A 12,178-nucleotide genomic window follows, 5' to 3' on the forward strand; every position below is an offset into this window, starting at 1 on the left:
AAGAATGATGAAGTATTCAATGATGCTCACGCAAGTCAGCAGTTTCCTGTAAAAATGCAACTAATGATAGTATTGTATAGGCTTGGCCCAAGCGGGGTGTTCACACATTTAATTATTGTCAATATATATATCTATATGTAAAACATTTATTGTAAAAGTTGAACATATATGTTGATGTTAGCAATATCCAAATTTTGGCTTTCCTTTGCTTATTTTAATTTGATTAAATGCAGTGGCACTGAACTTTGAATATTTTGCATTACTTTTCTGTTAAGTGCAGTGGCACTGAACTTTGAATATGTAACATATATCAGGGCCAGTACATTGGCATTAATTCTTGGTTGCTAGACACAACAAAAAAATTTTGTTGCATAAGATATGCTGAGCTTGCACTTTGGGCAAGAAAACGGTAGAGGAAAAGAATAAAATTTTGATATTGTTATTGTAATAATTTAGTATTTAAGGCAAAATTTAATTTAATAAAAATCAGATTGAAATCAATATTCGATCTCTCACTTTCATTTCTAGAGGTTTAGTTCAAGTGCTGAAAACTCAACTTTCAAATAAAGAGTTACAGTTAAAGTGCTGTGAACTCAATATCTTAGGTGTTAATACATTAACACGGGGAGAGTGCTTCAATTGGAAAAGTGTCTGCACTCTTTGGTGGCACAATAGAAAATATTACAAGAAGAGTATTTGATGTCATTCTTAAAATGAAAGACAGTTATTTATATTGGCCCAGTAGCGAGGAACGTAACCAAATTATTTCCGAAACAATGCATGAACTGTCGCACTGCATCGGTTACGTGTATTGCACAGAGATAAAATTAGCTGAAAAGCCTACTAAAAATCCAGAAGCATACTTTTTTCGGAAGCAAATTTACAGCTTTAAAGTACAAGTAATTTGCGACAAACAAAAAAAAAATTCGACATATGGTGGTAGGCTGGTAGCGTTCACGACAGAAAATATTTAAGAACTGCTCGTTATTTACGAACCCAAGTAAGTATTTCAGTGACTTGCAATGGATAGCTGGTCATAGTGCTTATAAATGGACGCCAACAGTAGTGACGCCGTTTCGTTTAAATTCGAATGACTTGTCCGAAACTCGTAGGAAAAGATTTAATGCATGGTTTAGCCCTTATCGTATTCGCATTGATCATTGTTTCGGTTTATTAAAAGAGAGGTTCAGCAGTTTAAAAGAACTAAAATTGCAAGTTAAAAGCAATAAGAGCATTCACGAGGCAACGCGTTGGATATATGTTTGCGGTATTTTACGTAATATTACAATACAAGAAAATTGTAGTGATGACTTTCCATTGCCTGGACCTCTTTCTGATAATTCTGCAAATGAAGATGTTCAACCCAATATCACATCTGCGCAAGGAGAAAACAAACGTCGACTCATTTGCGAAATGATAGAAAACAACTCTAATATTTTAAGTAAATCTTATATAGATTTTGTATTTTTATATTACATAAATATAATATTTTAAACTAATAACTAAAACTATTATTTAAAACTATATATATATATATATATATAACTAAAATTTAAAATGAAATCATATAAAAATATCATTTTCCCAACTATTGAAATATTTGTTGTTGTTATTTTCATCAATATCCAACGTTACTTTTACAATTTCTGATTTTTCCAAATCAATTTCATATTTTTTGAGTTCAAGCTCTGGTTTTAATTTTTTCAGCTCCAATTCCTTGTGAGGAATTGGAAGCACTTTTCATTTGAAGTACTTGTCCTCTGTCTAAATCGGCGTATTCCTTCATAATTTTTACTTTCTGTTCCTTCATTTCGATTCTGCGTTGTTGTAACGCAATAATGGAGGATGTAAAATCACGTTGTGCGATGTTGATGGAGTTGGAGAATCTTCCACTGCACTGGCTAAATCGATTTCATTTTGGACATTTGTGGGCATAGCAATGGCTTCTACTTCTACTTCTGGTGGGTTTATAAGACACTCCACAGAAACATCAGATTCGACAATGGTGAAATGTCATACAGCAAATCGAATTTTGGGTATATCTTTAACACAATGTTATCATAATTATTGAAGCACATTTCAAGAATCCATTAAACTTATTACCTGTGATACTTCTCTCCCCCATATCTGCTGTAAGACCAGCGCCAGTGCTCTTCTTCATAGCGGAAATGAAACTTGCCTAGACTTTCCATTTTTATTAATTTGTATATTTATTGTCACTTTATAAGAAATTATTTAAATTTAATGTGATATTACAAAACACTTGTGTTTGCAAAATTGTTTACATATCTTAACACACAATTCAAACAGCTGAGAGAGACAGCTAACAAATTTCTATACAAAAGCTCATTTTAATTTATTATTACATGTTAAAATTTACCTTCTCTGCTTATTGATGCGCACCAAATAAGTAACGGAGACGGTACGTAGACAAGAGAAGCGTTTTTCCTTAGTTTGTTTGCTGAGTGCGTCGCGTATTGTCTCCTCTAACTCCGGGGGCCAAGTGTTACAAATTTCGTTTTGGTACGGCCGCGACGTCTGAGACATTTCTTTTTCAATGGCGCGCCAATCACAGTCTAATTCCAGCACGTCTTCCGAGTTGTTCACCTGAGATATTGGCACGGCATTTTGTGGTGTTGTCAAGTGAGTATCATGGCTGTGTTCGACACTTTGGGTTCTTTTTCTCCAACCGTGAGTCCTTGGCTGTTGCTTGCTTTAAAGCACAAATATTTTTGAAGGAAAACGCAACACCAAAATTTTGCAAAAGCCGACAAATTCTATTTTCGCAATTACACGATTTTAAATCAGAAGTAGAACGTTTAGTAAGAGCAGGCATATGGGAGCAAGTAAAATTTAGCAACTGGGCTTCACCTATTGTTCTGGTACAGAAACCAGACAATTCACTTAGAATCTGTGGAGATTTTAAACTAGCTGTCAATAGCCAGATCGATATCGAACAATATCCATTGCCAACTAGAGAAAGTTTGCTGCATAAACTTCGATGTAATATGTATTTTTCTAAAATTGATTTAAAAGATGCATATCTGCAGATGAAGCTGGATGAAAATTCAAAGTCTATAATGATAGTCAACACGCCCCTAGGGTTATTTCAGTATCAGAGAGTAGTTTAAGGAATAGCTAGTGCACCAGCAATATTTTGAGCAACTTATTCAAGGTGTACAACTCTGCGGTAATTATCTTGATGACATCATCATAACCAACCCAACCATAGAAGAACACTTAGAATGCTTGGAAAAAGTGTTACATATTCTTAAACAAAATGGCATACTTTGTAAAAGAGAGAAATGTTCGTTCCTATGTGACGAAGTAGTGTATTTGGGCCGGCGTATAAGTGCCAATGGTATTTTGCCAGATGAAAGTGGTCTTCGCGCAGTAAACGATTTGAAAAACTCGTTTCTCTGTTTCTTTTTAATGGGAACATGAACAGCAAGAAGCATTTAATTCGTTAAAATTACATATTGTAAATGCAACTCAATTGGCACACTTTCAAGAGCATTTGCCAGTTTTATTAGCATCTGATGCATCTTCATACGGCATCGGCGCTGTCATTTCCTACCAATATCCAGACGGAAGTGAACGGCCAATCGCTTTTACATCAAAAACGTTAAATGCACATCAAGCTAAGTATAGCCAGATTGAAAAAGAAGGTCTTGCAATAATTTTCGCCGTAAAAAAATTTCATCAATATTTATACGGAAGAAAATTTATATTAATTACTGACTATAAACCACTGACTAATATATTTAATCCCAATAAACATTTACCACCTATGACATCAAACCGATTCCAAAGATGGTCCATCATTCTTATGGCTTATTCATACGAAATTAAATATCGCAAATCTACAGAGCATGGTAATGCAGACGCCTTATCTCGCTTGCCCATAGGAACGGATGAATCGTTTGACAAGGAGGAAGACTGTTTTAATATAATTGTTATAAAAACACCAGTATATGCAGCTGTTATTGTAAAGCATTCTAAAAACGACAAAAATCTTCGTAAAGTGATGAATTTTGTAAAATATGGCCTGAAAAACTGGATCACAATGATTCCGATATTAAACCATATTTTAATCGCAAAACTGCATTAAGAGTATGTGATAATTTACTTTGTTTACATACAGATAGTGTCAGAGTTGTTATATCTCAAACGTTAACAAAGCAAATATTAAAACTTTTATATGATGGTCTACCCCAATGGTAGTACGAGAATGAAGCAGTTAGCATGACAACATGTATTGTGGGTCAACATGGATAAGGAAATTGACGATGAAACAGTGCGATATATGTAAAACAAACAATCCATTATGCAAACAAGAATTTGAGAAATGGCTCGCAATGATGCGACCTTGGGAAAGTGTGCATATCGACTTTGCAGGACCATTTTATAACTCGATGTGGTTAATATGTGTCGATGCGTATTCACAATTTCCATTTGTTTGTCAGCTTACAAACAGTGCAACATCCGATACAATAGCAGCTCTATCGTCGATTTTTGCAATAGAGGAGTTACCCGAAACCATTGTTAGCAATAATGGTCCCCAACTAACTGTTAAAAAGTTTGCAATTTTTTGTAAAAGCCATGGGATAAAGCATGTTACGACTGCATTATTTCATCTGGCTTCTAATGGATTAGCTGAAAGGTTCGTTAGAACTTTTAAAACAGGAATGCTGAAAAATATAGATGGAGGGTTGACGATTAAAAATGCTTTAGTAAAATACTTGTCAACATATCGTTTTACACCTAACACATGGGGTAAAATACCAGCCGAACTATTACATGGTCGTAAGGTACGAACATTATTAAGCCAAGTTCGACAATTTCATCAACCTTATGATAGCAAAAATAATTCTAATGCACAATTTCAACCTAATCAGTCAGTTTTTTTTAGAAGTTATTCAAGAGGGGAAAAATGGCTGAAAGGAACTATTAGTCGTCCACTTGGAAAATTATTGTATATAGTAAAGACAGATGCTGGGTATGTGAAACGTCATTCCAATCAACTAAGAGCCTACAACGGAACAAATCAAAGCAATGAGGCAATAGAAACTGATGCAATTCCTATATTATTCGCGCCAAAAGCTACAAATGACCAGCCACCATCAATCATGCAACATCAACCGCAGAAGCTATGTGAACAGCAACAACAGGAGCAACAGGATTTTAGAAATACCTATCGCAAACGTAATTGATATTTAATGTCTTAAAGATAAAAAGAACTGAGTATAAGAATTTGAGAATTTGAATTAAAAATGTAAAATCTAACATAAATTCAGAAGGGAAAAGTTATTGGAGCTTTTAAAAGACATTTAACAATTAAACATTCTTGCTTTAACAATTTAAATTTAGAAACCTAGTTAATATAGTGTTAAAAGTCAGGAGTAATCATAAAATGTAAGTAACTTTTGATTGGTTTTATAATGATACATGGACAGAATTTCTCATATACTTAATACATAATGACAAACTTATTTTTCAATTCACTCTGATAAGTCTGGGTAGTCCCCAGACGAAACGCGTAAGTGGGAACCAACTAGGACGGCTTCTAGCATTGAACTACTTGAACTACGCGTTTATTTAAAGTTCGCGATTCAAATCATATATTAACTTTTTGCGAAAAAGAAAAGAAATTTAAAAGTGTAATACGTAAAATTTCGAATATTAACTTTTTACAAAAAGGGAAAGAAATTTAAAAGTGTAATATATAAAATTTCAAATATTAACTTTTTCGAAAAAGGAAGTGAAAGTGTAACACCTTTAACTTCACGTATGAACTTTTGGCGAAAACATTCAAACATAAAAGTGCAGTGACGCCAACCGTTCCGTGAGTAGGGGCCTGACAACTCTAAAAGGGATTTTAACGGATCGTCCACAACAATGCAGATGGTGATCTTCGTCCTGTAAGTCAAACTTTTAAGATATATATTTGATATATACGTATGAAAATATATTAAATATATATAAGATATATATTAAAATATTATAAGAAATATTTTTAAAGAAAGTTCTGAAATTAGTAAACATATACTAATATTTTTAATTTTGCAAATTTATTGAAGAAAATATTTTTTTTAAAAAAAAATTAATATAAAACTATTAGCCATAGTGTTGTTTAAATTTATTATTAAGCCAATGGTGGCTATTATGAAATGTCTACCGATAGACAATAGACATTTGTCTACTGAGTCGATTGATAGGCAAATTTGGTATTATGAAACTTGATAGACAAACATTTGCACTATTGTGAATGATGTAAAGGTTTTAGAGCGCCCAGCTTTAATTGAACTTATTTTTTTAATTTTGTTCGCTAAGAATTGAATTGAAATTCTTTATAAAATATATATAAAATTAAAAAAAAATGTCCACAGTATATATTTGGTATTCGTCTTCATCGGAAGACGATGAAAATACAAATCTTCGTCTATACAGACGCAGAATTCGAGATGCAGCAAATCCACTGAAATATGATACACAAACGTAAATTCAAATGTGATAAATGTATAATTGTGATTAATATATTTGTTTTCATTTAAAAGATTGTCATGTAGGCCTGGGTAGGGGTAAACGAAGAGTTAATAAAACAACGTGAATATTAATGACGTTAACATACCTTGTAATTTATGTGGCTTCCATGGGTACTTCAGTTATTTTTTTTATTATATCGCCGACATTGTCAAGGTGTTTTTAATGTGACCACCAACAGTATTCCTCTTGCGCATAACTATTAAGTACGCTGTTCACTTTTTTTTATTATATAGTCCACAAGTAATTTTTTTATAGAATTTAAATGTGTTATATTTGCGCTCACTATTGAAAGAATTTCAATTTATTAAATTTACAACGTGCATTGCGCGCACGCTATCAGTAAAAATAGAAGTAAACAAAAGTGGTAAACAGAGAAGGCGAAAAGTAAAGCTTTTACGTTCAAGTCTCGTTTGTTTAGTGCAATATAGTTAAGGCGAACTTCACTAAAGCTTCAGTAAAGTTTGACTTAATGAGAGGGGACAGTATTGCCAAGTGCGAATAACCACTCGAAATATCTAAGACAAATTGTAGCTTTATTGAAAAGGAGAAAGAAAAAAGAAGCTTTATTAGAGGTTATTACCCTCAAGTCAAACAAGGCCAGCTAACGCAAATTAACGAAAGCAAGCTTTGCTAACAGGATCACTAACATGATAGGAATTTATCAGTTAGGCGAATTGGATATAAAAGCCATAGCAGACACGGTGATGGCTCTCTTTCTTTTTCCTTTGCTGTTGGTTGATGAACTATCGAAATTTAAAAGTACTGATAGAAGTCAAGTTTGTTTCAAAACTTAAGATTAAAAGAAAAAAAAGTGAATAAAAGTGCTAATAAAAGCCAAGTTGTTTTAAAACCCAAGAGATAATAATTAAAAATTTCATTAAATTTGAAAAGTGCTAATAAAAGCCAAGTTTGTTTCAAAACCTAAGAGATAATAATTAAAAATTGAAAAGTGCTAATAAAAGCCAAGTTTGTTTCAAAACCTAAGAGATAATAATTAAAACTTCATTAAATTTGCATCGTCTCTAATCATATTCTTAAAAAGTGGATCAAATGCATGAGTTTTATGCCAAATAATGAATAGTTTTTTTTCCGAAATATGCTTAAATAGAGACATATGCAAATAGAGACATATGCAAATGTATTATGACAAGTCAAGTGCAACAGAAGAATGAGCAAAAATTTTGAAATGATACATAAAACTCATTAGTGATTAACAATTATAACACAATAAATAAAAATTTGGGGTTCTTCTAAATGAAAACCACCCAAAGAAGCCGAAATAAAGTGATAAAGCTGTTTTGTGGCGAAATGTTAATACCTACATTGGGGATATAGCAGATAGTGAAGTGATAAATAGTTAAACTAGAAGACATGACCATAGGGATATTGGACCGGTAACAAAATTCACTTTTGTTGGAAGAATTCAACGGGATCAATACACACCGTTAAGGCACAACGGTGTACAGGTATTCCTGCACTAGAAAAAAAATCTATCTTATACTGAAACACACGTGTCTGCATTTATATATTTTTTTTATTTTTTTATATTTTTTTATTAGATATATTCCATTGTATATTTTTATTTTTCACTAACATATAATTGTGATGAATTAATGAAATTAGGATTAAATTAAATTTGGATGTTAAAAAGATTACCCTGAAAGTTGAATTGTATTAATTATTAAATATTATCTTAAGAATTGCATAAAATATTATCTTAAGAATTGCAAAAATGAAAATTAAAATTAGGAATTAAATTTGGAAAAGAAAAAAAAAAAGATTATCTCGAAAGTTGAATTATATTAATTACTAAATATTGTCTTAAAAATTGCATACGATATATATACGAAAGAAAAAAAAAAAATAAGAGTAACGAGAAAAAAAAGGAGAGAAAAGAAAAAAAAAGAGATTTTTAAATTTTTTTATATTAAAGAGTCCTAAATATATAAAAATACATATACATATATTTTTTTTATTATTCATAAGTTTCAGCTAGGTCAACAGCAGCGTGGGTGACGTCATTCTAGCAGCTGTAAGGTAAGACACGCGAACTTGTGTAAAGAGAAATTGTTACTTTGTTTAAAAATTTAGTTAAAAGATTGGATTGTGTATATTTTTCTTTTTCTCTTATTTTTTTTTGGTTTTTTTTTTATTATGATTTAATTAGTTAGGTTTAAGATTACTAAGATTATTATTGTCATGACTTTTGTTGAATCTAATAAATAAAAAGAAAGAAAAAATAAAAAAGAAAAGGAGAAGAAATTTTTTTTGATGGAAAACTCAAATAGTATGCAGGAGTAAGGTTTAGTTATTTGCCGGTGGTGGAAGTGCTAGGGAAAAATAGAATGTATATAAGTTGCAGAGTGACCGAGTGAATGTAGTGTGAAAGATGATACAGACAAAACAGACGAGGACATTTCAAGCTGCTGCAATATAGCGAAATCAATTAGGCAATGGCTATATTGTGATTGTGTTAGATGTAGGTTCCGCACAAAAATGGTTTTCTTCCACAGCAAACCGGTGACATGAATTTTTGTTGATATCCGCGATTGTTGCTGAACGTGAGAAGAATCACCCCCAAAACCGGCGAGCATACCGGGCTGGCCACCATGTCACCGCTCCACGTTCACTGCAGTGTTACTTCGCCCACCGAAGACCGGACACAGCAAGATTTATTGCTAACTATCGCTTGAGCAAGGAAGCGTTTCTGGAAGTGTTGCACGAAATCGATGGCCACTTGCAAAGCGGTACAAGCAATTTTAAAAGTAAATAAGTTGGCTGCTTTATTAAGATTTATTGCGCAAGGTTCTTATCAGTTAGGAATAGGTAACGAGGGCATTGTTGGAATGGCGCAGTCAACACTGTCCGTAATAATTAATGAAGTATTGAATGCATTGGAGAGCACAATTTGTCCTAAGTATGTTTCATTTATAAATACAGGAGCAGAAACTTGTGCGACAAAGCTTTATTTTTATGAAAAATGTGGTATTCCGGGCATCATTGGCGCTATTGATGGTACACATATAAAAATTGTATCATTAAAAAACACACAACATCTATATTTCTGCAGAAAAGGATATCACAGCATAAATGCTATGATTGTAAGTATATATGAGTTAATGTTCGAACACATGCCAAATTAATTTAAATCGTACTGCAAGGTATGTGACCACAAAAGAAAGATAAGATATGTAAGTGCAAAATATCCAGGATCTTCTCACGATTCTTTAGTTTTCAATATGTCAAATCTCAAAGCGCATTTGGAAACTGAATATCAAAACGGAATGCAGAATACTTGGTTGCTAGGTAAATTTTAAGTAAAATATTAAAACAAATTATTAATTGAATTAATTTTCAGGAGACTCAGGGTATCCCTTGAAACCATATCTTTTGACACCATACCGGAACCCTGCAGATAGCTCTGCAGAACAACAATTTAATAAGAAGCATGTCCTAGGAAGAGAGATCATAGAACGATGTATTGGCACTTTTAAAAATCGTTTCAGATGCTTAATTGGAGCTAGATGTCTGCATTATACACCAGAAAAAGCAACAAAAATAATACATGTGTGTGCAGCATTACACAACATTTGCATTAAATACGATTTGTCCGAGCCTACACCACCAGATGTATATCAAGATAACGATGATAATGAGCCGGAAGATGATCTATTGGAAATTTCGAATGACGACTCGCCATTGGGCGCAAATCCGCATTTGTTAAGGGACAAAATTGCACGTTCAATTATGCATTAAAAAATTGAAATTTAATTACATCTCCTCTAAAAGTATAAAATCCTTGTAAAAGCCTTGTTGCAAATACCTTTCGCAATATCTGGATATTTCTCCATATTTGCAACAAGTTTTGCTATTTGCTTTTTATTACTTATTGATTTTGCCCTACAACAAACCTTATTCATTTTATTATTTCTTAATATTATATAAAAACTTACATAATTCGTCGAAAAATATATTTAAAGTATAATAAAGATCCTTGTATTACAGTGAAGTTAACTACAAAATGTTAGAATAAGCAAACATAAGCAAATAAGATAAAAAAACAAAAATGTAACAACCGTTACTTTTAATATATAATACACTACATTTGAAAACAGATATATAAAATGATATATTATATAATATTAAATCTAAATGAATTATTACTAACTATTAAATTAGTAATATTTAAGTTATATTAAATTTATATGTTAAATTGACTGTATAAAGCGTTTTAACAGCATTTATTTTATACGATAGACAAACTTCTACTGCTCAAATGCAGTAGAGAAATTTGTCTACCGCTGATAGAAAAACTTCTATCGGTTTGCAATTCATAATACCAAAATTTGATTTTGTCTATCAGCAGTAGAACTTTTTCTAGTCTATCAAGTCTATCAGCGATAGACAATTCATAATAGGCGCTAATATTAAACATTTTGTTACTTTTACTTTTGTTCAAATACCTTTAAAAAAGAGAAAAATTAACCAAGAATAATTAAATCTACTAACTCTGCGAGAAGTTACTCTGTTGTGAGATATTTTTTAAAATGGAACAGATTCAAGATGCCATTACTCAATTAACAGGAGCTGTCAATGTAGTAATGCGTAGGGTGTTGAAAACCGGTTCGGCCAAATATAAAAGATTATTTAAAATTGGCCTTGTAATTGAGTATCGTGTTACAAAACTGTAAGAGCGAACTACAGCTGAAGCCAACAATTCTGAAGACCACAACGTGATCATGGAATGCGCTGACACTACGGAACGTATCCAGCGAAAATGCAATTTCTGAAGCTTACACAGAAGGAAAAAGTAGTTAACCAGAATTTCATACTGCACCACAGAACCGACTTGTGAAACCCAAGCATCTTGCGACGTGAAGCCATCAGCAGCAGAATCTCATACTCCACAACAGAAACGACTTGAAAACCCACATATACTGCGACGCGCAGCCATTGGCAGCAGAATTCAACAACCAATTCAACATTAAATAATAAACAAAATTGTCCACCCTCCTTAACCATATTGTATTTTTATTCAACCACTGTAGGACCACGACATCAATGCTCAAATTGAGCAAATACGAGTAATGAACAATAGAATTAATCAGCTAGAAACTGGGGTCAGTCATCCATCACACAGCGGTGAAATTCATACAGCTCCTTTGACAGAAGCAGAGTTAGTAGAAATAAGAAAACTCCCAGACTGTATTAGGGACTTACAAGTTTTCGAGGGAAATTCTGTACAATATATTTCTTGGATTCACTGTGTTGAATCCATTTTAAAAGATTATACACTAGTGTTATATCCCTTCACTTACCATATTCTATGATAGTTTGACATAGTATGAATACTGTCATTTTGTGTAAATATTTTATGTTAGAGTTGGTATTTAATTGAGTAATAAACTGATACAATAATTGGCGACGAGGAGAAAAAAAAAAAAAGTAAATAATAAATGGATGCTTCTCAATTTGCACAATTGTTAGATGCATTTAATGCAAATCAAAATAAGCTTATTCAACAATTGGGTAGTTGGCAGCCAGTGAAAAATTCGGGGCAGGCGCAAACATTACTACTACCGTTTGAAAATTTCGACGGCAACAAGGAAAGTTTCAATTTATACCGTCAAAG

At 32.4% G+C, this 12,178-nt stretch overlaps 3 protein-coding genes across 3 annotated transcripts; all 3 read left to right on the top strand.

The window, feature by feature from the left end:
• The first annotated feature begins 4,253 nt into the window (after nt 1-4,253).
• Nucleotides 4,254-5,213, top strand: LOC119663075 (uncharacterized protein K02A2.6-like). The gene has a single exon (XM_038072741.1). The coding sequence runs from the start codon at nt 4,254-4,256 to the stop codon at nt 5,211-5,213; it is 960 nt and encodes a 319-aa protein (XP_037928669.1).
• A 4,062-nt stretch (nt 5,214-9,275) lies between these two features.
• Nucleotides 9,276-9,689, top strand: LOC119663076 (putative nuclease HARBI1). The gene has a single exon (XM_038072742.1). It carries the CDS (start codon nt 9,276-9,278, stop codon nt 9,687-9,689), a length of 414 nt encoding a protein of 137 aa, XP_037928670.1.
• A 96-nt stretch (nt 9,690-9,785) lies between these two features.
• On the top strand, nt 9,786-10,302 carry LOC119663078 (putative nuclease HARBI1). The gene is made up of 2 exons (XM_038072743.1): nt 9,786-9,852; nt 9,905-10,302. Exons 1-2 carry the CDS (start codon nt 9,786-9,788, stop codon nt 10,300-10,302), a joined length of 465 nt encoding a protein of 154 aa, XP_037928671.1.
• The last annotated feature ends 1,876 nt before the right edge of the window (nt 10,303-12,178 follow it).

This window comes from Teleopsis dalmanni, unplaced genomic scaffold (assembly GCF_002237135.1).
Source record: "Teleopsis dalmanni isolate 2A unplaced genomic scaffold, ASM223713v2 unscaffolded_contig_0120, whole genome shotgun sequence".
NCBI lineage: Eukaryota > Metazoa > Arthropoda > Insecta > Diptera > Diopsidae > Teleopsis > Teleopsis dalmanni.